This window comes from Mustela nigripes, chromosome 14, assembly GCF_022355385.1.
Source record: "Mustela nigripes isolate SB6536 chromosome 14, MUSNIG.SB6536, whole genome shotgun sequence".
NCBI classification, from domain to species: domain Eukaryota; kingdom Metazoa; phylum Chordata; class Mammalia; order Carnivora; family Mustelidae; genus Mustela; species Mustela nigripes.
In genome coordinates, this window is record NC_081570.1 from 9,290,562 (window position 1) to 9,316,918 (window position 26,357).

The 26,357-nt window shown below is 42.9% G+C and overlaps 1 protein-coding gene across 5 annotated transcripts in view; it reads left to right on the forward strand.

The window, feature by feature from the left end:
* The window catches only part of PRDM2 (PR/SET domain 2), a 125,917-nt gene that overhangs the window by 3,836 nt on the left and 95,724 nt on the right, over window positions 1–26,357 (forward strand). For 4 of the 5 annotated variants that reach the window (XM_059375967.1, XM_059375968.1, XM_059375971.1 and 1 more), the window contains exon 2: window positions 11,953–12,026. The exons of the other annotated variant lie outside the window; for it this stretch is intronic. In XM_059375967.1, coding sequence (XP_059231950.1) covers window positions 12,018–12,026 — 9 coding nt within the window. In that variant the 5' untranslated portion in view covers window positions 11,953–12,017. The remainder of the gene's footprint in view (window positions 1–11,952; window positions 12,027–26,357) is intronic. 5 annotated transcript variants of the gene reach the window in all.

The following is a 26,357-nucleotide window of genomic DNA, read 5'->3' on the forward strand; positions in this document are numbered from 1 at the left end:
AAGATTGGTGGTAGAGACCAGACTAGTTTTTCTAAGATCTTTTCTTTTTTTTTTCTTCTTGCTCTCTGCCTCACTCCCTTCCTTTCTTCCTCCCTTTATTCCCCTCTCGCTCTCGCGCTCTTTCTCCCACCTTCCCTCCCTTTTTCACTTCCTTCTTCCTTCCTTTCTTCCTACCAGTTCACGGAAAGTGATGCATTTGTCCCGAGGAAATAGTATCCTTTTGAAGGCTTATCTAACTTTTAACTTTATGATAAGTTTATAACTGAAAGATCACTCTTGATCTTTGTGGCACACGCGCATCATTAACACAGCTTCCTGTGGGCAAAGGAAGTGTAGGCTGTCACATCTTTCTTTGTAGTCTTTGAAAGTATAGATAGTGTGGATTGAATTTTTATTGTGGATTAAGTGATCTTTAGTTAGAAGTTAGTAGATAAGTAGAACATAGGAAAAGAGATGTGCTGTTGGACCACATTTGGTAATGGGGTGGCTTTCTCAGTTACGGAATACCTGCAGAATTTCACTGGAATGAATGTATGTGTCATTTAAATATTCTTTCGTAAAGGGAATGCCTTTCATTCCCTGCCCCCACTTCCCCGGAACATGAATTAGTTATTGTATGTAGTAAATCTGGTTCATTTGGAGTGAAATACACTTAGAATATTTTTCTCAGTACTGTATAGTATTTATTCTTGGAGTCTTGGTTCAAGTCATACCTATACTGTGTTTCATTTATTACTCTTTTGGAACATGCAATAAAGGAGGTTTCACTGAATTACTTATATGTTTGCCAGCCATTTTGGTGAAAAGAATATTTTGTAGCTCTTGCAATAAATCATCTGATAGGCTTTGCTTTGAAAGAGCTAAATTACTTCTTGGCACAGCTTGCCTGAAATATGTAAAGCTAAGTGCAACTGTTAGTTTGATTACTGTGGGCAGCCTTTCTGGGAATTGGTAAAACCTACAGCTTTTACATGTGCATATAAGTAGTTCCACGAAGACTACATTAAACTCTGGTGGGAAAACTCTATGGCATTTTCAAGTAATTTAAATGATGCTGTTTAAAACTGAAAAGAAATTGGAGATTCACCAAACCCTTACATACTTCAGTACGAATCCTGCGCATTACCCAAGGGGTTATTAAGACAGTATAAATTAAGCACAATTTGGAATAACAATGTAAATATGACATTCTAAGCATTTCTCACTCGGTGAGGCTTATTTTAGGGACTTCACTGTAATTCCCAAAGACCTTAGTTTTATTTTAAAGTACATAAGGGGGTCCCTGGGATAAATTTAGGTTTTTCATTGTGAAGCTCTGTTAGTCTTTGTTAGAGGACGTTGAGCAAGTCAGTTTACTTGTTTTGGGAGGTAAGTATTGTGTCTGTGCAATCCCATAGTAATTTAATCGAGCCCTGCCTCAGTGTACGGAATAATGCATATCACAGATCACCACAGGGGCTGAATTATTTCTGGCAGTGGTGAGGGGTGGCTCAGTTATCCTCTCCTCTTCCTGTTTGTAAAGTGGGGACAATGATTACTTCTTTCTTTCACCAGGATGTTTTGTGACGGATCGATAAAGAATATGAAAGCACTTGATACTTGTAGGTTTCTTCAAAAATATTAATAGCATTTTTCTTAGCTACTTTTCTTAATACAACAAGTCCTGAGGGATAGCGTGGCAAAATTATTGCTGCGAGAAAGCCTTCCAAATCACCTCTGAGTCCTTAAGGTTTTTGGTCCCCCTGCCCCCGCAAGGTGGTGGAGGGCGCATGGTTTTTTCTAGTCCCTTCCATGACTGTCACAAAGCCAAATCCTTAGTCTTCTCTCTGGGTATTTTTGCCTTTGGCAGTTTCCCTAGGCACCCCCTTGCGGCTGCAGACTTCTGAATCTCCGTCCCTAGCTTTGAAGGCAGTCTGTGCTAGGACTGTTTTTTTCCATTTGATGGATGCAGCTTTCCGTGTGGATGTCTGTTCTCCCCAAAGTCTAAAATGGAGCTCACCACCGTCCACTTAAATACCATCCCTGCTCCTGGCTGCTCTATCTTGAAAGTACATTCATTCTTGCAGTCACATTCCCTGTATTGGACTCCTCTTCACCATCTCTTTTTACTGCATGCTCAGTTGGAACACGTTCTATCCATTCTTCCCTTGTGTAGTGTCGGTCATTTTGTTTTTTGTTTCTTTTCAGCTGTTACCTGTGGTTCACACCCGCATACCCCTATCGCTCATCATCTCGAATTCTTAACGGACTTGCCTGGTCTCTCTGGTCTCTCTGCCTTCCCTTTTCACACCTCACTCTTTCCTGTCAATTTCATCTTTTTAAATTGTTAGACATTGTTTCATTTGTGGCATTCCTTAGTCAGAAGCTCCCTGTGGCTCTGTGTTGCTCATCCTAAGTGGCCAAAGCTGCTTTCCTAAGGGGCAGTCGGGAAATCAGGCTCCTGCCCTGGTCTCCCAGCTGCATGTGCTCATGGGCTCTGCTTTTAAGTAAGTCCTCTTGCCTCTTTCCCTAAAGACCTTTGGGGCTTTTGTGGTGGGTCCGGAGCGGGGATGAGTGGAATAATGACTGCTCGTATGACATCTGGGGAGCCCAGCCGGCAAGTTTGCATTTAACCTGGGACTCAGACTCCTCTAGAACTGACATGTTTAACCTCCTGCTGCTCTGCACGGACCCTCACTTGAGTCACGCTCTCTGGTTTACCATTGCTGATGGTACCAAGAGATAGCCTTTCAATCTTTTTTCGTAAGTGGGGAGGCATGTATCTTTACCTTGAAACAAGAACTGCAAATTCTTTATTTGGAATCCTGCTTTCCTTTAAAAAATAAAAACTCGCATAGGTTCTAGAGCTACTAAAACTGCCGAGCAACACATGGACAGTGCTGTACAGGCAGTGGGTGTTGCAGTTATGTTAAAATGCTCTTGAGGACAGAAGGACTTGCATATTTAGATGGTGGACCCTACACCTCAGACTTTAGTTAGAGTGAGTCACTCCCTACCAAGATAATAAATACCTTAATAAACTCTTGGGAGAAGACCTTGAATCTTGTAGCAACAGAAGTATGCCTGGGATCTTAGCAAAATATAGTTGAAGTTGTTAGTCTGTCTGGGATAACTTCCAGTTTTGCATTAGGTTCTTTACTTGTGAATTCAGGAAGCCTTGTCATTTATGTATGGTTTGTGGAGGTTGAGTTTTCTTACGTATATTATCCTGTAGGCAAGAATCAAAAAAGCTCTGAACAGCTAGCCGCTGGTAAGGTGACTCTGTTGATTCTTAGAGAGTCTTTGTCCGAGAAAATGAATACTTGGGCGCCATGTTGCAGAAGTTTTCTTTCTTTCTTTCTCTCTTTCTTTCTTCCTTGTTTTTTTTTTTTTTTTTAAGGAAATTCGGAATTTCAGAATTTCAGATTTTCAGGAATTTTTTTCAGATTTTCAGAATCTCAGGAAATTTCTGAATTTCAGAAATTCAGAATTGTAGGCTTCCTGAAAATCTCTCAGTTTTAAATGTTTAATCACAAAGGTGACACCTGTATTGGCAACGCCAGTGGAGAAACATTAACTCAAAGGGGTCAACTGAGAATTCATTTTATTTTGGTGGATTGTGAAATGAATGACCATGTGGTGTCTTGCTTTAGAAATTTTGTGTTTGAGTTGGAAACTTGACATTTGAGTGTTAGGAAAGAACTGACTTAATTTTCCTTTTAAAATAGTTTGAAGTTTTTACATGTCTAACATGGGAAAATATCAGAAAAGTATCATTTTATCATTTTATAGAAGTTCTTTGATTTGAATGCCCTTTGGCAGAATGTATAGTCAGCGGTTGGTTAAGCTGAACTGGGAGGGAGGGGAGTTGAGCTGTACTACAGCTCTTGAGTGGGGCAGTTTTCTTCATGGAGCTGGGGCTGGCTGGAGAGCATTCGTGTTCCTGCCCACCCAGCTTTTGATGTGCATTTTTACATCTCTACTTTTTGCCAGCTACTCTTGAAAATGAAGAACGGAAATTAACTTCTTTTTTTTTTTTTTTTTTTAAAGATTTTATTTATTTATTTGACAGAGAGAAATTACAAGTACACTGAGAGCCAGGCAGAGAGAGAGAGAAGGAAGCAGGCTCCCTGCTGAGCAGAGAGCCTGATGCGGGACTCGATCCCAGGACCCTGGGATCATGACCTGAGCCGAAGGCAGTGGCTTAACCCACTGAGCCACCCAGGCGCCCCGGAAATTAACTTCTTAATTGAAGGGTATTTTGATTGGATGGAATTACTTCAAGAAAATTGACAGTGATTCTTTTTTTTTTTTTTTAAGATTTTATTTATTTGAGACAGTCAGGAGCGCATGCGCATGGGGGGCAGTGAGCAGAAGAAAAGGGACAAGCAGATTCCCTGCTGAGCAGAGAGTGCCACTTGGGCCTCCATCCCAGAACCCTGGGTTCATGACCTGAACCAAGGCAGACACTTAACGGACTGAGTCCTCCCTGGCGCCCCGACAGTGATATTTTTGTTTTTAGTGCCCTGAGGAAGAGTATCAGAGTAACATGTTAACATGAGAGTAATATGTTTTAATTTCTTTAGAGAAACTCGAGTATTTTTAATTGTGGGGTTAATTGAGGGGAATTTTTATAGGAACCCTAAACAAAACCTGAAATTTATGATGTAATAAGTTCTGTGTTCAGTGCAATATAATGACATAGATGCGTAAATTTAATCAGAAGAAAGGAGAGCATTTTTTAAATAGATGTCCATAACGAACCACATAAATGGTAAATAATCAGCATTTGCTATACATTGATTGCTAAGCCAGTTCTTTGTTAATGGCTGCTTGATGCAGTATTGTGTGAAAAAGTTTTTTTTTTTTTTTTCTCTGTAGAGATATTCTAAGGGAAGGAAAAAAAACCCCTAGAATGCCAGTCTAACTTTGGGTTTATAGTACTTTCCTAGTCTGCAGATCTCTTATTTAACATTCTTGTTTCATGTAAACTTACATATGTATTTTCTTTAAGATTTATTTATTTATTCATGGGGGGGGGGATGCAGACTTTGTGCTGAGCACAGTGCCCACCCCTGGCCCCATCCCAGGAATCCTCGAGATCCTGACCTGAGCTTAACTGATTGAATCACCCACCCACGCACCCCAACTTACGTATTTTATTTTATTTTTTTATTATTTTTTTTATTTTATTTTTTTACCAACTTACATGTTTTAAACAGAAGTTCTAACCAACCTCATTTTCTCATTGGATTTCTGCACCTCTGAAGCCATTCAGAACAATCTACTTTCTGTTTTTTTGCCTCCATCGTGTGGAAACTGTTGTCAGGATCAGATTGTCCCACCTGGAGTAAATTTGCTGGACTCTGCTTCCTTATTCAGGCTTGTGTCAGGACACCCGGTTCCAAGAATTTGGAGAACCGGGCCCTGGGATATTTGTCCGTGGTGTTCTGGGCTGCTGGGGGGAAACTGCTGTATTGAAGTGGGAGAAATGATGGGTTTATGTGTGAGCTTTCCATTCTGCGGATCCCCTCACTTACTTTGCAGGCAGGGAAATTCCTCTGTGTGATACATTCTGCCGTACAGTCGCCTTTTTGCCTGGGTGGAAATCATTCTAGAGTGGGGGAGACGTGAGCGTCGGGTTTTGAGAAGCGAGAGATCACACCCTCCAAATCTTTGCTGTATTCTCAGTCTCTTTCTCTTTATACACACACACACACACACACACACACACAAGCACACGATCTTTATTCTTAAAATGATAAACATAACAGGTTTGATTTTGCCCTTCCGCTTATTTGGTTTGGTAATACCGTCTGCTTTTTAACCGACTGAGCCACCCAGGCACCCCTGTAGTCTGTCTTTTACAAGGGGACTTGGGGTATATTTTTTAGTGTGAAACTAGATGTTGAGATTATTTTTGTGAAATTGTATTTGTTATTTTAGAAAAGGAAAATGAATGATTTTGCATTTAACAAATTCCTGGGTAGATTCCGTATTCATGAATTACATGTTTTTGCTTAATCTGAGTAAGTGCTAAATGTTTTCATTATTCATCTCTAGAGTTTATAGATTGTAGTTTGGTGATTCCATTCTTCTGGTAGGAGTTATGAATGGTAGTTTTTAATTACAAATATGCTATCTGTGTTTGTAAGTTAATAAAAACTGCTTTTGAGAAGTTGGCGTAGTTTAGATATTTTTACTATTTTTCTAGAGGTTTCTGGATTGCAGAATTCTTTTGGTCATAGTAAGTTATGACCAGTGTTAAACACTGTACAGCTGCTCCACTAAAAGCTTAATCATCTCTGTGATTGCTGTAAAGATGCTTCTTTACCATAAAAGATCTACTCTGCGCAGTGATTCGTTTCAGAATATTTTTCTTTTCTTATGTAGGCTATAAACTTTCTAAGAATTCTTTCACAGATTAGTATTTTTAAAACTTCTTTGCATCTAGTCCATGTTTTTTTTTTTTTAAGATTTTATTTATTTATTTGACAGACAAATCACAAGTAGACAGAGAGGCAGACAGAGAGAAAGGAGGAAGCAGGCTCCGTGCTGAGCAGAGAGCCCGATGTGGGGCTCGATCCCAGGACCCTGAGACCATGACCCGAGTCAAAGGCAGAGGCTTTAACCCACTGAGCCACCCAGGCGCCCCACATCTAGTCCATGTTTTTAGTACATTTATGATCTGTTACATTTTGATTTACCATACCAGTTCTCTTATTTCCAGTGACTCTGAATGTGCAAATTTAAGTATTTTCCAGAAAGCTCCAAAAGAGCTTAACTGACCCAGAAGAATAATTGGAAAATAATATCAGTGACTTATAAGTGAATATACAAATCAGATCAAGTAATTATCTTCCCAATTCTCTCCCTTCCTTCTAGATTTAAACTAATCTTAAAGAATCTGCCATTGCTTTTACTTTGCCTCTCATACAGTTGTGTAGATTTTACAGGTCTGCAAAGGGCAGATGTGACAATTTATTTAATCTGTTATGTGTATTGCATTCATGTTACCTTGTGTCTGTCCTTAGTTTATTCTACCTTATCTCAGAGGATGAGTGATAGAGAGATGCGGGGGGCTCCTGGAAGGTTCTGACTCAGGGGCTGGGGTATCCTGTGTATCTCTCTCCATTCTCTGGTCTCTGGAGCTCCATGTCAGGAGACAGCAGCCTCGCAGTAGTTGAGGTTATCTTGACACTTTAAGAAACCAGTATTGGAACAAAGACCCTAATTATTGTTGCTGTATCGATACGGGTCATGTATAATCAAATCATTTTTATGATATTATTAACTTAAATATTTGTAAGGATGATTTGTCCTAGAATTTGGAAGTAATATCTTGAAAAGTTAAGTATGTACATATTACTGAAGCCACAGATATGTACAATCAGGACCATGCTCTTAGTTTTCTAAGAATGTGTGCTATATTGGGGTACCTGGGTGGCTCAGTCAGTTAAGTGGCTCCTTTTGGCTTGGGTTTTGGTCTCAAGGTCTTTGGATCCCACCCCGCATCAGGCTCCTTGCTCAGTGGGGGGACTGCTTCTCCCTCTCCCACTCTCCCTGCCTGTGCTCTCCTGTTCTCTTTCTGTCAAATAAATAATAAAATCTAAAAAAAAAAAAAAAAAAAAAAGAATGCTCTTAGCTAAGTGTAGTAGGTGATAAAAATTCGCATGCTCTAAATTTGTGTATCTGCCTACTGTACTTTATCTGATAAATGTCAGCAAGCTGGAATGGAAGGGATGTGTAGAAATAGTCAAGGCAGTTTGGTCAGGTATAGAAATTGAAAAAAGAAACTAAGGCATAAGCCAGGATAGAAGTCTTGGTGATTTTAAGATTTTCAGTATTTGCTATTGGAAAACCAGAGGCACTTAACTATTTAGCATTTTTTTTTTTAAAGTTTGGTGGCATTATTAAGTTTCAGTAATAGGTTTGGAAAGATTCCTCCCTGCCTCCACACTAATAGGATTGTTAGTTTTGGTTCTCACATGTGATAAAACTTGGACCTTGAGTATATTAGTTAAGTAGGTATGTGAAAACAGTGCTGTTGAGGTCAACACTTAATATGAAAATATGTAGGATTCTAGGCGGCTTTCACAGGGGGTTTGCACTGCCGGTGGTATCTTCGGGAAGTTCCTTGAGAAACAGCTTTTAGAATCTGGAGTTGCCGTAAAATATATTGTGGTATCCCAGTAAGTTACACGATTATTGTAGTTCATAGGTTCTCAGCTGGGAAGTTATTTGGGGAGGTGTTTAGGTATTTTTGATTTTCAAAATTACCAGAGGCACTGCAGGCCGTGACTTTTCAGGGCAGTGCTTGGTGGCTGTCATAGAAGGGACAGGCGAGGAGTGGTCGTGCGTCCAAAAGGCAGTGGTCTTCTCTTGAGAGGCACTGCCAGGTTCTCAGTTCTTGTGTTTAACATCCCTTGTTTTTAATATAGTTTAATAAAGGATTTAATTTTTTAAAATAACATCTGAGAAGTCAGTGTTGGATTTGCAGTGCTTTTGACATTGCAAAATATTTTAGATAAATAATTTGACAATGTTGTGAGTCAAGAGAGGGGAAAAAAAATGACGCGCTGGAGACTGGTTTTTGGCAGTTGGGATTAGTTAGAAGTGATGGAGAGAAGAGTCCAAGCATACATGTATGTAGTGAACCGTTGAAAAAAAAAGATGGTAAGATCATTTTCTGTGGAAAGAAATGGTGAGTGTGTTCTAGTAGAACAAAGAGGGAACAGACAGTACAGAAAGTCAAAGAAGTTATTATTTAACAAGTTGAATTATTTGTTGTAACTTTTTATTAAGAAAAGACGAGATTCCCTGGGATAACAAATGAAAAACGAAAATGTTGTAAGTACTTTAATTTTTGAGTTCTTTGGGATTAGAGGCCAGATGCCATGGAATCTCAGTTGTTTGACTTGTGCCTGTGAGCCAGCAACCACAAAAGGGGAGGAAGGAAAGGAGGAAAGTGTTAAGTGAAGGGGAAAAAAGCAGTGACAGCAGATGGGAAGAAGGAGGCAGTATCTGCTTTGATGAAAGAAACGGCAGCTCCATCCTTTGGTGTTCTTAGGATAAAAGTCTTGGTGTCCTCTCGGACTTCCTCCTTCATACCTAACACCTACTGTGGCAGCAAATCTTGGGGGCTCTGTGTATAAAGTATATCCAGGATCTGATTACTTCTCCCCTCTCTTCTACTGTATGGGCCAAGTTGCCACCATCTCTTGCCTGGTTGGGGGCATTGGCCTCCTGAGAGGTCTGCTTGCTCCCACGCTTATGGTCTCTTTTAAACCGAAGTTTTATGGTCTCTTATGGTCTCTTTTAAACCGAAGTCACACCAGGTGCGCCACCTTGAGCCTCCCAGTGGCTTTCCATCCCTGATGGAAAAGCTCTAGCTATTTTGGTGAACAGTGTTTACTTTGTAAAATCCATACTTTATCTGTCTCCCCCCCCCCCCCCCGCCAATCCCTACGTCACCCCCACACCTTTCTGAATCACCTCCTCTACTTTCCTTTTCATTCACTGTGCCCCTGTCACCTTCCTTGCCCTCCCTCAAACACCCAGGCACACCTCCGAATAGGGTTTCTCACTGCCTTATGATGCTCCTTCCTCAGACCCTCCCTGGCCCACAGCTCTTCTTCTGGCTTTTATGCAGATGTCCCTTTCTTTTCTTTCTTTCTTTCTTTTTTTTTTAAATATTTTCTTTATTCACTTGACAGAGATCACAAGTAGGCAGAGAGGCAGGCAGAGAGAAAGAGGAAGGAAAGCAGTCTCCCTTCCGAGCAGAGAGCCCGATGCGGGGCTCGATCCCAGGAGCCTGAGATCATGACCCGAGTCGAAGGCAGAGGCTGTAACCCACTGAGCCACCAAGGTGCCCCGCAGATGTCCCTTTCTTACTGAGGTCCTCTCTGACCACAGTGTTGGAGTCCCAGGTAGGGAGACAGAGACTGTATTTCCTACCTCCCTCTTTCCCTACCACTTCTATTTTTCCTTAAAGCACTTTTGCTACCTGACCTGCCCATTTTACTGATTTGTTTATTGCGGTCTCTCCCCGCCAGAGGGCTGGGATTGTTCTGCTCACTGTATGTAGAGTGGCTCCTGACCACCCTGAACTTGTCTTGTTAGTTGAGGATGCTAGTACTACCTCTGTAAAACTCAGCTGGGCTGATTTACATGAAGGTGTAGCATGGTTCCTGCTGGTCTTAGAAGACACCTCACAAATGAGAGCTGCGATGATGATACCGATGATTCTTGTGGGAAGAGGAAGACAAGCCGAAGGAAATGGTAAAGCATCATAGCTTTTTCCAAAGATCTTTCAGACAGCATTTGCATTTTACTGCGGGTTTTTAGTTCTGTTCCTGAAAGAGGACTGACTCCCTGTGGCCAATGTTAGTAAATCCATCCATAAAAGCTCAGTAAGAGGGCAAGTGAAACCGTTGACATTTCATTCACTTCTGGGTGCCACGTTGTCCATCATGGTCCTCCTGGCAGACTGTGTGGCATTCAGTAGGCACTGATGACAGAGGAGGCAGAGGGGTGCACACCTTGGCATGTGACAACCGGATACACAGCTTAACTCCACGACGATTTCAAGTCTCAGAAAAGGATCGATTCTGCTCAGTAGGAGATGTATATACACTAAGGAAAGGCGTTTTCAGTATATATGAGAGAGATATTCAGTATGAAAATTTAAAGGGATGGACCTCATGGGTTGTTAATCTGCAGTTTTCTGAAATCCTATTCATGGAGTATTTCCTTACTCAGAGTATATACGGGTCCGCCTAGCACCGAGCTCTCCAACAAGATGTAAGTTACACCCCTGTGCCACTTGTGAGTAAAAACTAGTTCAGATGACCAGGTCCTGACTTACATATAGTACCTTTGATGGTTAAAGGTGATCAGGTGAGTGTTGTTAAATAGCCCAAGGGGGAAAAAAATCCCCCCAAACTGTCCTTATTAATGAACTGGGGTAAAATGTCAAAGTACTGTTTTTTTTATAAGTGGGTAGGCTGCATGTTCTTCTAAGATGAAGAATGTCATGAAGTCACACGTTCCTTTGTTTTATTAGCAATTAGAACATAAAGGTCCTACAATGTGAGTGGAGTCTTGTGCGTCTGGGAAGGAGGGAGAATCTATTAAAGCAAGTTCACAAAGAAATAGGAGATTATGCCTGATGGTGTGTGTGCGTACGTGTACCTGCTGGAAGTGTTTAGGACATCACTGTGGAAAGGCCACTTCAAGTGGTATGGCTTTCACTTGTGAGTGACTTCAGTGACTTCCGGGATGTCCATGACAGAAAGGAGCATCTTCACAGATTGTCATTTAGAATCAAGTATGTCATATGCATTTATAAGAAATGATTTTGTCTCAATGTTTCAGGGTACTGTGAATATACCGAATGAAAATTTTAAAGGGATAAGTGCGGTTCTTTCCAAACAGCCTTTATTAAAACATTTGCCTTTTACTACAAGGGTTCTGTTTTGTTCTTCAAAGACCAACTCCCTGTGGAAATGTCAGCCAGTCTACTTTTCTACTTCAGGAATGTGAAAAACTACATAATGTAAAGGGTCTAATTGTGTTTGCATTCGACACAGTATTGATATAAGTGAAAGAAGGACATTTGTTTCCATTGCATAATAAATTACTCAGCACTGCTTTGTGTTTCTGACTATTGACAGAGCTAATCTGTTTCTTCGTAGGAATGATGCAATTTCACAGCAAAATTTTGATGTCATTCTAATGAGTCTGCTTTCGATTGTAGAGTACAATGAAGGGCTAGTAAAGATTATTAAGAAATCTATTTTATTGTAGATAATAAACCTGCAAAGTAAGCTCTCAGCATAGATGGAAGTTGAGCCGGCACGGGGCTGCTTTATGAATAGCCCTTTGAACAAACTCTGCAGTTCTGTATGTGGTTTTAAATCACTGTCAAATTGTAGGCAGGTACATATTACAATTGTCTGTTTTTCTTTTTAGGGCTCATGTAATCAAAGAAGTTTCTTTGTTGTGTGTATCTTTTCAGAACACAACAGGAATTGAAAATGAATCAGGTGAGTTTAAAAATAAGAATTTATACAAATACATTACCTAGATGTTAGACCAGTTCTTGGTTTTTAAAAGATCAAAACACACACATTCATTTCTCCCAGATTTTCTTTTTTGTTTCTTAGTACCATTAACTAGTTCATCACTTTCATAGTGTGCATTTGTTCGCGGAGTGGCGTGTGCACTGTTGTGGCAGGGGTCGGCGTTTCTGTGGAACCCTGCACCGGGGGCTGGTTTTTGGAGACCTTGTGTCTCTGCCTTTCCCCTGCCACACTGTAGTGTTAATTTTTTGTTTTCGTTTTGGAACTTACTGAGCTTTCATTTTTAATACTTTTTATTTTGTCAATTATCCATTGGCTGAAAAGGGAAGATTGAAATTTATTTAATTTATTTTTACAGACTGAAACTGATCAAATGGGAGACTTTATAAGCATTCTGTCCTTGAAAAACTGTGGACAGAATAAAAACAAGAAGGCAGATATTAAAATATAAGATGTGTTTCTTGGTGGAGGGTGTGGGACTACCTGGGGATTAAACAGTTCTGCTGGGGAGATTTCTGCAGCCTCAGGGGTGTTCTGATAAGTAAAATCAGTTATGTGGACTTAACGTATTCTAGAGGATTCTAAGGATTCTTATTTCCTGGTCTTAATATCATTTCACTTGTAGTTGCAGAAATTCATGGGTGTTAGAAACACTTGAAAACATTTTGTGTCCCTCCTTTTCTGAAATTTTGGACACCTTTTTATCATTTACAGGTGCTTCTAACTGGAGTCCCAGTTTTATTAGGGTGGCCATGCTTAGTAAGTTCAGTCCCGTGTTGCATTGAGAGATGTGTGATTTTTGGAATGGATTCGATTTCTTTTAATAACTTTCCTTTATCAAAAATACGTTTATTTTAATGCAGAGGACCATACATCATAAAAAATGAATCTGGCGAACACATGGGGCACGTGGTTTCTATTATTTGACAACTTGCAGATTTACTGACATGCTTTTGAAGCCAAATTAGTTTTGAAGTGGTGAGGTGGGGGAGGGGAAAGGCGAACAGAGTGGATTTTCATAGTCCTTGTTCATCAAAGTCCGGTGCCTATATATGTCATACGTTTCATTTATTTTTCTATCTGAAGACTGATTCCACATATCTGTTCACCCAAAGGAACTTGCTCTTTTCCTGCCGAGAACTGCTCTCAGAAGAGCCTTGGGATTCTGGATGAGAACGACTGTGAATTCTTCCAGAGTGGAATCCAAATATTGACCTTGCTTTTGGGGCATCACTGTTCAGCAGTCAATTATTTCAGGTGGCTACAAGGTTACCCGTAGGCTTAGTCAGGCTTTAATTCTCACACTCTATTCAGCTACTCAGATTTTTATTTCTAACGTCTTTTGACCTGTTTTGACACCTCATACTTTCACTTTTTGGTTCCTTTTATATCAGGTGACCTTGTGTTTAGAGAAAGTCCACGTGCCGTTCAAAAGAGTTGTAGCCATAACCTTTTCTTTTTTTGGCTCTTTCACAATTTCATTTTGTTTTTGACAAGTTTTAATATCAGATTTGCAGAGGACTGCCTTTGATGCCAAATGCCAAATATCAGTGGAAAAGTGTCCTCTTATGTTTCTAATGGTTAGCACATTTCTGATTTGGATGTAATTTAAGTGGTCTGGTAGTAATGAAACTTTTATTTGGATTATAAGAATTGTCCACTTTTTATGAGTAGAATTTTCAGCGTCTTTAGTTATATTTTCCTTATTGGAGGGATTTTACTTGCATGATGTTTTTATGTCATGGCATAAAATCAATGAGTGTTTTTCAACAACTCAGTAATTTTTAAAAATTAAGAATTGTTTCAGGACATTTTACGTTTTTCCCCTCTTATATTTATCGTTCTCATTTTCAGCCAGTGAAAATGAGCAATCAGTGCTTCAGAAACTTGAAAGTAACCACACAAAAATTTGGATATTAAAAATGTTTTAACTTGAACCAGATTGATTTTTTTAAAGCTTATTTATTTAAGCAATCTCTCTACCCACATGGGCCTCGAACTCATGACCCTGAGATCAAGAGCCGTATGCTTCACTGACTGAAACAGCCAACCAGGCGTCGCTGAACCAGATTGATTTTTAATTAAAATCTTTATGGTCATGTTAGGGTCAGATTATTCTCTCTAGGGACTGACTCAGCAAGTCCCTAGATGAATTTTAGCAGTTAGCATTCAGGTCTGTCTCTTACAGTGGGCGTGGTCTGGATGATAGTAGCACAGTATCATTCATTCATATGTGTCTGCTGGTGGAGCTTTGGGGACTGAAGGCTCCCCAGAGTGAGCCGACCTTATTGTGCACAAATGGGTTCTGTAGAGGAAACAGCAGATGTGGGAGTCTCACAGTGTTTTAAGAGCTGACTACTGCACCAGTGATCTGAACCGCTCAGTCTTAGACCAGTGTTCCAAGTGGCTTATGGTGCGGTGGCTCCCCAGGCTCTCTCCCCCTCCAGCTCTGGGCTCTGCAAAGCCTCTAGACCCACATATTCTGTGTCCTTTCTCCTCCAGTTTGTTCTCTACTCAACACTTACCCCTTCTCTTATCTTCCCAGCTCGGAACTCCGATTGTGTTTTGCCTGTGAGTGTTTGTTTCTTCCTGCCCGGTCCAGGCCCTTTGGCAGGCAGGGGGGGAGCCGCTCTGCTCCTTGTCTCATTCTCGCATTTTCTTTTCTCTCCATTGTAAATCCCAGATACCCTCTGATTGCTTCATCAGCATCAAGTTTGCAGATGTTCCACTGTTTTCCTCCTTTTCTCCCCCCGGATGTATCTAGGGGATTACAAACTTTACAAGAGAGTTTTTCATTGAGTAAAGAGTTTAGAGAGCTTCTGTAAAACAGAATATCAAGGGTGAGCTCAGTTCCCTAATTGGAATATGCTTATGGTAGTTTAAAATCCATATGCTGGAGTTTACTACCACGTCCTGTCGTCCTGTCTACTGACGGCTAAAGCAACACGCCAGGCACTCTGTTAAGTCTCGTGCACATTGTTTTCTCACTCACTTAGTCTTTGTGGACATTCTGTGAAGTGTAGGTATTATCTCCATTTTATGGATGAAGGCCTTAAAGCCCAGAGAGGTGGCCATGGCTTGCCCATGACCGCTCACACAGGAAGTGGTAAGAGCTCTGATTCACACCCTTGCTAGTCCAGAGCTCGGGTTCTTGGCCACCATGCCTTATTGATGCATCAGTCAGGATAAGCCATGTGATGCTGTGCTGACAGACCGCTCCGGAATCTCGGGGAATTAACGCACCACCTTTAATTTCTCGTGCTGGGCTGCGTGTCCTATGTGGGTTCACTGTGGCGGTGGCTCAAGATCCAGATATGATGGGGGCTTGGTCTTGATATACATCACTTCTACACCTATGTAATTCGTCTGAGGTAGTCATTGGCCACATCTAACTGAAAACAAGGGGGTTAGGGGCCGGCTGGTGCGGAGGGCAATGCGGTCCGGTCAGGTGCCTGGAGGAGAGGAGAGCTGTGGTATTTGGGGATAGCATCGGTCATTTTGCCCCAGCTTTACTGAGATATAGTTGACGCGGAGCCTGGTGTAAGTTTTAGCTCTAATGAAGTACTACAACTGCCTTGATTTCTGGTTTACTGAGTCACGGTTAGGGTTTTTTTTTTTTTTTTCTTTTAACGAATCTTTGGGTAACTCAAGTTCTTCTTGATAACTTGAACCTTTCTGTGAACATAGTAGCTTATGATTGCGGCATCTCTCCGTCCTGATCACTAATCTACGGTATTGCCCGCAGCCTATAGCAAAACTTAGGTTAGCCACTTAGCCTTCCAGACTTTTTTTTTTTTTTGCCTTCCAGACTTTTAAAAAAAGTTTTATATAGTAAAATAACAAAAGCAGCCTTTAATCACTGGATGCTGGAGCTCCAACCCCGAGAGCAACTCCAACCCTGAGAGCAGCTCCAACCCCGAGAGCAGCTCCAACCCCGAGAGCAGCTCCAACCCCGAGAGCAGCTCCAACCCCGAGAGCCATCCATAGTTGCGTTATTTTCGCTGTTCTGGATGTTCTTTCTTTGCCTCGTTCGTCCTGCGCACACTGCCCCCCAGCGTGTTGTGGATTCTGCAGTGAACCAGAGAGGCAAGGGCTCTGCTCTGCATCTTACCTAGTCAGAGAGAGACGGTTGAAAAGCGGAACACGAGACCATTTCAGGTGGTAGAAAATGTTGTGCAGACAGTGAAACCCCGTAATACAGTTAAGAATGATGAGTGAAGGCAGGGGGAGGCTCTTCGGATTCCATGGTCAGGGAAGGCTGTTCTGGACAAGTGACTAACAATTAAAACAGAGACTCAGGTGATCACCAAGAATCAGATACGTGAAGATCCAGTGAAGAAAGAGATCTCAGTAGTGATGAGCCAGTAGTGAGCGCAAAGGCCCTGAGTTGGGAGTGAGCTTGCTGGTTCAAGGACCCAGACAGAACAGGCTGGGGGCTGGGCTTGGCAAGCATCAGGGACTCAGGGACAAGGTGAAGCTGGGGAGAGGCAGGGGTCAGATTCGTAGAACCTTAAGGGCCATAGAAAGAATTTGTTATTTTATTGGAAGTGCAGTGGAAAGCCACTGGACATTGACATGATCTCTATTCCGTTTTTTAGAGCATCACCTATGTCTTTGTTGGGCAAGAGGATAGCAATATGCTCACTTACTATTGAGATTAACACCGTATTTGAGGATAGTTTCTTCAGTTGGGCAATTTAATGGGCCTGCCAGCTTTTTGCAAGAGCGTACTTTCTTATGTGATTCAGAGCTATTTGACTACTGTTGTCTTCCAGAGACGGTCTGAAGGTTTTCTTGTTCTGTGTCCTCATCTCTTTATTGTTGTTACAGTCATAGTCATTCCTTAACCAAACACAATTTAATGCTGTTTCAGTGAGCTGAAGCTTGTTTCATCCCCTCCCCCATTGTTTGCTCCCAGAATAGTAGCTAAGAGTCTTGTTTGCAAGTTTAAACAAAGAAGCGCAGTTCATAGAATTTAAAGTATTAGCACTCTGCTTCTGGGATGTCTTTTGCCGCTAACAGCAATTAACTGTGGTGATTATCATTAGTCTGTTGCAGAATAATATGCATCTTAGTGTGAATGTACTGTGACATATTCTCAGTGCGAAGTGATGTTCAATCTAATCTCTTCTGCCAGCCTCCGCTGTTGCTCTCCAGTGTTTTGATTAAGTTGAATTTTTAAGAAACTAGGTGCCTTAATTAAATAGATTAAAACATGTATAATCGTCTATGGTCGTTTTCTGGGTGGAGTATGTAAAAAGACTGACTGGTATGGATTTAAATAAAATACCAGTAAAACTGCTTATGTTTATATTTTGAAAAATAAAGACATTTGTGTTTACGGCCTGTCTCAGATGCTACGTGCAGCCCCATGTCACAGCAGCCAATGCCAGGGTCATGCTACGTGGTGCTGTGTAGAGGAGTTATCTGCCCTGTTCCCCGCGTATCTAAGAGGTGGGGGGGGGGGTTGCAGGGAGTGGAGCAGGCTGTTGCCATGGCTACCTTGTGCCTGGAGCAGAGCAGGTGAGGGAGGAATGAATGGGCAGGGAAGTGTGGGTTCAGCTCCGTGGTCATCCTAAAGATAAGAGTAGACTTTGGGAGATGGGAAACTTGGAGGCTTTTGAGCAGAGGAATGCTTGAGTTGGGTCAGAAAAAAACTTTGAAAGAAAAAAAGGTTTTTTCTTGGCATCAGTATTTTTATACTTCATTTTCTGGGACCATTAAAGTTTCATTTGAACATGATCTAAAGAGAAGAGTGTAGAAGTCTCTTATTTTACTTTATAGATTTTATTTATTTATTTATTTGAGAGAGGGAGAGGGAGAGAGAATTGGAAGCAGACTCCATGCGGAGCACAGAGCCTGATGTGGGGCTTGATTTCACGACTGCAAGATTGTGACCTGAACTGAAGCCGAGAGTTGAATGCTTAACTGACTAAGCCAACTGCGTGCTCCTATTTTATTTTAAAAACCAACCTTGAGGTATAATTTTTGTGTATTAAAATGTGCTCATTTGAAGTGTATAGGTCTTAAGTTTGATAAGGACTTGCCTATATCCACTGCTCTCAACGATGTAGAATACTTCCACCACCCCAACAGACCCCAACAGTGCTTTCTTGCTGCTCTGCCGTTAGTATTCCCCGCCCAGGCCCTGCCCCTGGCAAGCACCGATTGGCTTTCTGTCTCTGTAGGTTTGGTTTTTCCTGCATTTCACATGAGTGGAATCGTTAGTACTTGCCCTTTTGTGTTTGTCTCCTTTTTTTTTTTTTTTTAAAGATTTTGTTTATTTATTTGACACAGAAATCACAAGTAGGCAGAGCAGCAGGCAGAGAGAGAGGGGGAAGCAGGCTCCCTGCTGAGCAGAGAGTCTGATGTGGGGCTCGATCCCAGGACCCTGGAATCATGACTTGAGCCGAAGGAAGAGGCTTCCACCCACTGAGCCACCCGGGCGCCCCTTTTGGTTTACTCTTGAGCAGCAGTGTTGTTTAGATCCATCATGCTGTTGTCTGTATCGGTAATTTGTTCCTTTCATAGAGGACATTTTTGGGGGGACATCTGACCATGCAGATCAATCTTGTATATTGTTTTATTTTCTATAATTCTATTTCTTTTTCTTCTTTACTTTTCTTTCTTTCTTTTTTTTTTTTTTTAAAGATTTGTTTATTTATTTGACACAGAGAGAGACAGCACAAGCAGGGTGAGCAGGAGGCAGAGGGAGAGGGAGAAGCAGGCTCCCCTCAGAGCAGGGAGCCCGATGTGGAGCTCGATCCCAAGACCCTGGGATCATGACCTGAGCCAAAGGCAGCCGCTCAACGACTGAGCCACCCACGCGCCCCTGTAATTGCATTTCTAAAGACTTGATGAAACCTTGGATGGCTTTCTCTCCTTCATTTTAGGTTATCTTCCCCTTTTCTCCTAGTCCTAGATACGTATACACAGACAGATGCACACACAAGGTGTAAAAAATTGAAACCACTTTTTCTGTTTTAGAATGTTAATCATATAGAATTACATTTATATAGGTAATTATAAATGCAAACTTGATTTTTCAGACCTCTTAAAAAGAGACTTCCAAGTAAGATGATTGCTGTGTGTGAGGACTTAAACCTCAATTAATGAATGTATAGTTTGGAAAATTAATATGTTTAATGGTGGTGGCACTTAAATCTCATTTTGAATCATGTGTTCTAACAGATAAAATAGCAATTTTTATGAGGTCTAGGGACCTTGTCTTTCTGAATGAAATATTATTTTTTTTAAGATTCTATTTATTTATTTGACAGAGAAATCACAAGTAGGCAGAGCAGCAGGCAGAGAGAGAGGGGGAAGCAGGCTCCCCCCGAGCAGAGAGCCTGATATGGGGCTTGATCCTAGGACCCTGGGATCATGACCTGAGCCAAAGGCAGAGGCTTAACCCACTGAGTCACCCAGGCACCCCGAAAATATATTATTTCTGAAATTTGAAAAAGAACTAGCAACTTGGATGACATTTCCTTATATAACTGTGGAAGGAACTATGGCAAGAAGGATTATATTTTTCCTTATTCTGATATTAATGCTTCGGTAGAGAAAAAGGTTATAGGATTGTTTAGCTCTTCTGCATCTTTGCTGTCTGGTGACTCACATTCCACCTCCAGTCTTGGCTTGTGACCTGTTGTGTGACCTTGGGCAAGTCACTTGACCACTTAGTATTTGCTCTCTTAATGTTACGTAGACCGAGTAGAGGTGCCCACCCCATGCGGTTGTGGTCAAGAGTAAATAAATTCATAAAAGTAAAGGCCAGTGCCTGGCATGTAGGAGACACTGTGCAAGTGTCAGCGTCATCATCATCATCATCATCATCATTTTCAGCTAGTAACCAGGTGTGGGTTCTGCCCTATAGCATACTTGTCAAGCACTGTTAGTGGTTAGTTCAGACCAAGGCATTGCTTGTTTGGACTATGAGAGACACCCCCTCATTGATTGTTTTGCTGACTGTCTCTCTCCCCTTGGGACCATTCTCTACAGGCCTTGAGTTCTGTATTCATACAACATAAACCTGACCATATAGGGTGTCAGAAAAGTGGGCAGTTACGAGTTGTTTGGAACATCTTCCTGGATGAACTGGGATTTGAACTTGACCTAGAAGGATGTAGAAGATACTGACTGCTCAGCAGAATTGAGGGCAAGAAAGATCAGTGGTCGGGAGCCCATCAGCTGGAAGCCTGCCTTGTGAAAGACCCCAAGGATAGGAGGACCTCCAGAGAGTGGTGCCTGAAGGGACCAGGGAGGAACTTTAAGAGTAAAATTGGGATTTTTCTGTGATTTCTTCCAATAGAATCCCTACCACCCCCCAAAGCTGTAGATAGACCAAACACACTCCATTGGACTTGAAAGACTGTGGCTCCATAGTTCTGCTGCCTTGGAGGAAGGTAGGTCGAGATTTGGTTGCTGGCTCAGCAGTAACACACTCACTAGGAGGCAGTAGAACTCTCCTTCTGGACAAAGGGAAGGATTATGTTAGGTTGAGAAGAGCTCTCCCGTACCTAATTTACTTTGCCTCTCTCGAACCTTAAAAGACTCTAAAACCAGTAGAGTAAAGGCTGAGTTTTATTTAGAAAGTTTTTAAAAAGAATTCTGAACCAGATGCTTTTTTGAATGATTGATCAGGAAGGCAGAGGGGTTTAGAGAAGTTGATGATAGAAGAGACTGGAAAGCAGAAAACCTTCCCATCACATCACACTGGTCTCCTGCCCGAAGCCCTCCAGTGGTGTCCTGCTGCGCTCCAGAGGCATCCCAATGTCTGTGCCCCGGCCTTCAAGCTTTGCAGGTTCTGCTTGCTCCCTGGCTCACTCTGACCCGGCCACAGTGGTCTCGTTTTGTTCCTGAACATGCCAAGTTGTCTCCTCAGGATGTTTCCCTGGAATGCTCAGTCACTTGGCCATTCTCATCTCTCAATTCCAAGTGCCTGTGTCTGTGATCTTCTCTAAGATGTCCCTTGCCCCCATCCCCATGGCTACCCTAAGTAGGATAGTGTCCCTTCCTTATCTGTTTCTTACACTCTTTATTTCATGGGTCCCAGTGGGATACCCTGGCAGATGGGCAGAACCCGTCTTGTCTTCGCTGCTGCTCTCCTCAGGTGGCTCCATGCTGGCTTGTGGGGCTCATATTGGACATGTGTAGGATGAGGAGTTTGCTGGGTTATTTCAGATTGGAAGGATGATGGAAGCAGTGGGAATTGGGGAAAGGGATAGGATACGGCAGTACCACGAGCTCCCCGGTTGCGTTTGACTGTTGACCTCTCCCCCTCCTTGAACCTTTTCCCTGGCTTTTCTGATGTCATGTTCTTGGTGCCCCTTCTGCCTCTGTGACGTCGCTCCTGGCCTTGTCTTCCATTCTTAGTGGCATCCCGAGGGCTTTGTCCTGGCTTGTGTCTCATTCTCTGATCTCATCCGCCCTCCTGTTGAGTCTGCCCCTCTTTTAGCCATCCCTGTGCACCCAGACTTGGTGGCACTTGTCTGCGGATACGTGTGTGTTGTTTCCAGCAACCACTGCTCGGAGCGAGGCATCCCAGGTCAGGCACCAGGTGCGGTGACAAGTGACAGAACCTGCCCCCTGTGTCTGCAGCCTAAACTTGCCCCGGTGGAGGGGCCATTAAACGGGCCAAGCAGTAAGTGCGGACAAAGTGCAGAGTGCCCTGAGAGGGGGAGAGTGTGCTAATGGAGCCTTGGGGGGGGGGGGGGGGACCGGGGCCGGGGGGGGGTGGGGAATGGGGCCTTGGGGGGGGGGGGAGATCCTGCTCCGTAGGACAGTGGGAACAGACTTCCTTAGGGTAGGGCAGAGGCCTCGGCCACGCCTGGTGGCTCCCTGATGGGTCTGGCCTTGTTGGTCTCAACCAAGCAGGTGCTTCAAGGAAAGGCGAGGAACTCTCTGCGGCTTTCCTTTCCCTTCCCTGTGCAGGAGCTTGAAGGGGGCACAGACAAGAAGTTGCCTTTAATTGCCTTTGAAGCTACTTATCCCAGTTTATATTTTGCTTGTTCTCCTTTAGCGATGCACAGGGAAACCCTTACCATGAACACCCACCCTCGTGCCCGCAGGGAGCAGCCTCTCCTGCCCCGGTCGAGAAGGAAGGGAGGCAGGACAGGGACGTGTCCCGGTGGAGAAGGAAGGGAGGCAGGACAGGGACGTGTCCCGGTGGAGAAGGAAGGGAGGCAGGACGCGGACGTGCGGGCCCGGCCCTCCTTCCTTGCTTTCCTCTGCTCTCTCCATCATACGATCCCTCAGAGTCTCTCTTGTTCTCTGCTTCGCAGGGCCGAGTTGGGAGGTGCCCAGGGAGCGGAGGTGGTGTGTTTAGTGTAGCAGTCCGCCAGCTTTTTGTCTCTGTGGGTTAGATTGGTGGATATTTCCCAAGTCAGAAATTGAAACACATTTTTTTTTAAAGCTTAACTTGGGGCTTGAACTCAGAGATCTCGAGATCAAGAGCCCCATGCTGTACCGACTGACTGAGCCAGCTCCTTGAAACAGAAATGTTAATTGGTGGCGAGGATTCACAGGAAGTTGCAAGTAGTCCTTGGACTCTTACTCAGCCTTACCCAGTGGTGTAACATTTTCCCTTATTACAGGATCAGGACCAGGAAATAGACCTAGTTCAGGAGTTAGACTACAGGCTTTATTTGTAAACCAGAAAATTAAAAAAAACACAAGATCAGAAGCTACTTACCCCAGCTACCCCACATCCATTAGCTAGTGGAATTGATGACATCATCACTTGTCATGACCCCTGGAAAACTCCCCTCTTCACACTGGCAGATGAAAAGGGCAGGTGACATCTCAGTGTCATTGTAAAAGTAGCGCTGAGCTTGGGGACTCCTGGCAGGTGGCCCTCAATGATCGTGCGAGGCCCCGCTGATTTAGTGGTTGGAATGGGGGCTCTGGAATCCACCTGGATTTTGTTTGGGCTCCGCTGCTTTAAAACCACGTAGCTTGGGACCATTACTCCCATTACTTGACAGGATAGCTCTGGAGCAGAGTATTTGAGAGTCCAGACCCTGAAGCCTGACCGCCTGGGTTTGAATCCTGGCGGGGCCGCTTACTAGCTGGGACTGGGGGCAGGTTTCAGTTTCGTGTGGAAAGTGAAAGTACCCACACCTGGAGTGGTGTAAAGATGACAAGAAGTGACGTGCAGAAAGCTTGGCTCAGAGGAAGCCATGATGTCCTGCTCCTGAGCTGCTCTACCGACCAGCATGGGGAGGTCATCCTGGCCACAGGGAAGATACTCAGTATTAGGGAAAGGAAAAGAGGGCTCGTCTAAAGAGCTCTGTGAGGGCGGGGCCTGGATCAGCTTTATTGACCTTCATATCTTCACTGCAGCAGCCCAGAGCCAGCCTGGGGCAGGCTCCCGGGAAGTATTTGTTAGTCCAGTGATGGACTGAAGGAATGAAGAACTGCTCCTGCTCTGAATCGGGGAGGGGAGGGGGGGGGAGAGGCTGCTGACTTTCTTTGGGTTTGAGTTAGGAAGTTGGAGACATTGATTTAATGAGCTTAGTTGATAATAACTGAGTAATTTACTAAATTAGCTGCTTAAATGTAATGCATCCAATTTAACCTGTATAGCTTGAGATCAGTTAGTTCACTGATACATGTGTGGGAGCTATCCCTCACTAGGCCGTGTTTCCTGTTACATAACAGGAAAGCAGGGAAGTCCTTCTAACGTCCCCTATGCTTACCACAGTGATCAGTGTCAGAAACCCTTGACATGGGAACATGCCTTTATTCTGGGGTTCAGCAAAGATGGGGTGCTGGTTGCTGTTGGCCACCCCAGAGGAAGGAGCAGCCAAGGTTTTCTGGAGTTTGCAGTTTGGCCTCTGGTTGGTTGCCTTCTACTCCTCTTAGTCTGTGTAGTCCAGCAGGTGATTCATCTCTCCTAGGGTACTACCCCTGCCTGCCTCTCCCACCTCCGCTCCAGCTGCTTTCCCCTTACCTTCTCTGCTCGGGACTTCTTGCCTGTCTGTTCTGTGAGCACGCAAAGCTCGCTGGATTACCCGTGTCCTTGCTGGTTGCCTTTCTGGGTGTTTGCCCCCCATCTCTCGTACGATGCCCTTCCCAGTTCTAGAGATGCTGCTTCTTGAAGCGCTTGTCTAAAAGAGCATGCTCTCCATCTCTGTCACCGTGTCCCCTTCTTGTGCTTGAGTTTTCTTCAGACCGCCAAGAAGTTCCAGGCATTGTCTATCCTTGCTTTATTTTGTCTGTCTTCCTCACCAGAGTGACACATTGTGAAGGCAAATGAGATAGCTTACAACGTTGGCTGGTTCTTCGAAGGGACTCAGACATTGAGTAGATGCTGCAGTTTCTTTTAGAAAGAAATTAATCTGGGAAATAGTCCCAGGATCAAGTTGTGATCTTTAGGGTAAGAACGAAGATGACCTTATTTAGAGTGTGATATTATATCCAATACTAGAAAGATATTCATATGTGTATATATATGTGTGTGTGTGTGTGGGTGGGTGGGTGTGTGTAAATGAGATCCCTGTTTATAAAAGTGTGTGGAGGAGAGAAATTTTCTTTTAAATATTCTTTTGTTCCAAAGATTTACTTGTAAATTGACTGCTTGGAATTGAGAGCATATATCACACTTTCTAAAAAAGAATTATTTTATTGACCTAGAAATATACCTACCTCAAATTCAAGAAATTCAGGCACACATGGAAAAAATGCTTTCTGATTGATGACCCTCCTATTTTATTTATTTCTAGCCCTCCTTTTTCTAAATAAGGGTTAAGTCCATTTACAGGAATTATTTATTCATTCAAGTATTTAAGTGACAACAAACATGTAGTGTGTACTGCTCAGCCCTGGGAATGCAACATTGAATAAGATAGACACCATCTGTCTTCATTGTGGTTTATCAGGGGAGGTACATTAAACACATAATCATACAAATAATTACTTAAAATTGTGGTAAGAGCTACGAAGGAAGAACAAGGAAAAGGAGAGGCGATTTCCAGCCATAGGCACTGCAGCTGGAAAGGAGAGAGGAAGTTCTTAGAGCTGGCCAGGGTTGACTTGGTGTGGTTTGAGGTTCCTGAAATTTAGTTGAGTCTAGTGCAAAGGACACTAAAATAAACAGAAAAGAAGCTTTCCTCTACTAGTTAAATGAGCCTAAATTTAAAAACTTGGGTTCAGGGTCACCTGGGTGGCTCAGTGGATTAAAGCCTCTGCCTTAGACTCAGGTCATGAGACTCAGGTCCTGGGATCAAGCCCCACATCGGGCTCTCTGCTCTGCGGGGAGCCTGCTTCCTCCTCTCTCTCTGCCTACTTGTGATCTCTGTCTGTCAAATAAATAAATAAAATCTTAAGAAACAGAAAGCAGATAAAATAGATGCACAGGAATTTGTGTTATGTTTCTTGCAGTGGCAGCTCTGCTGAGGTCTTTTATATTCATAGATGTATCAGCAATGTAAACTTGCATGGTCTCCATATTATACTCAAGTTACAAATTTCCTGTGGGAATGACCATTTCCCATTCCTTTTTCCTTAGGAGCTGTCTGTGGACACTTCCATGAAAGATTGGAGGTTTTAGGGTACAGGTTCTCAGATTTCTTTTTCCAGCACAATCTTTTCTTTTTTTTTCCAGTTTCATGGAGGTATAATTGACAAATTAAAAGATATTTAAAGTGTACGTCATGGTATTTTGATATATGTATAACCATCTAGTTAATTAACATATCCATCATCGCTCATATTTATTTGTCTTTGGGGAGAACATTTAAGTCCTACTCTCTTAGCAAATTTCAGTTCTATAATACAGTGCTATCAGCTGTAGTTAACCATGTTTTACATTAGATCTTTAGACTGTATCAAGGAGAATCTTAACTGGAAATGGCACGGTGGATATGAACTTGGGCTCAGGGTTAGACAGGCAGAGGTTCAGATCCTGGCCTTGAGGAATTTAGACAACTTCCCTAAGCTTCAGTTTCTTCCATTGTTTGGGCTGGGGGTAGGTGATGGTTGGGGAGAAGCTGGGGGAGGGGCTGCAGTGACAGTCCCTTCCCCTTGGGCTGTTTGGAGTAAATGCCATCATGCGTGGAAGACTGTTAGTACAGTTCCTTGCACTGAGGCCCGGAGGAGTTTCTCAGGAAATATCTGCTTGTTAGTATTATTGTCATAGTGCTTAGGAGGATCAGTTAGAGTAGCTGACACACTGTCTTTTCAGAGCTCTCAGGGAAGTTAAATGGTGTCAAATGCTTTTAAATCTTAGGCTAGGGACTCATCTAAGGAAGGAGAGGAAAACTCTCTCACACTGCTTTTTAATGTTGGCTA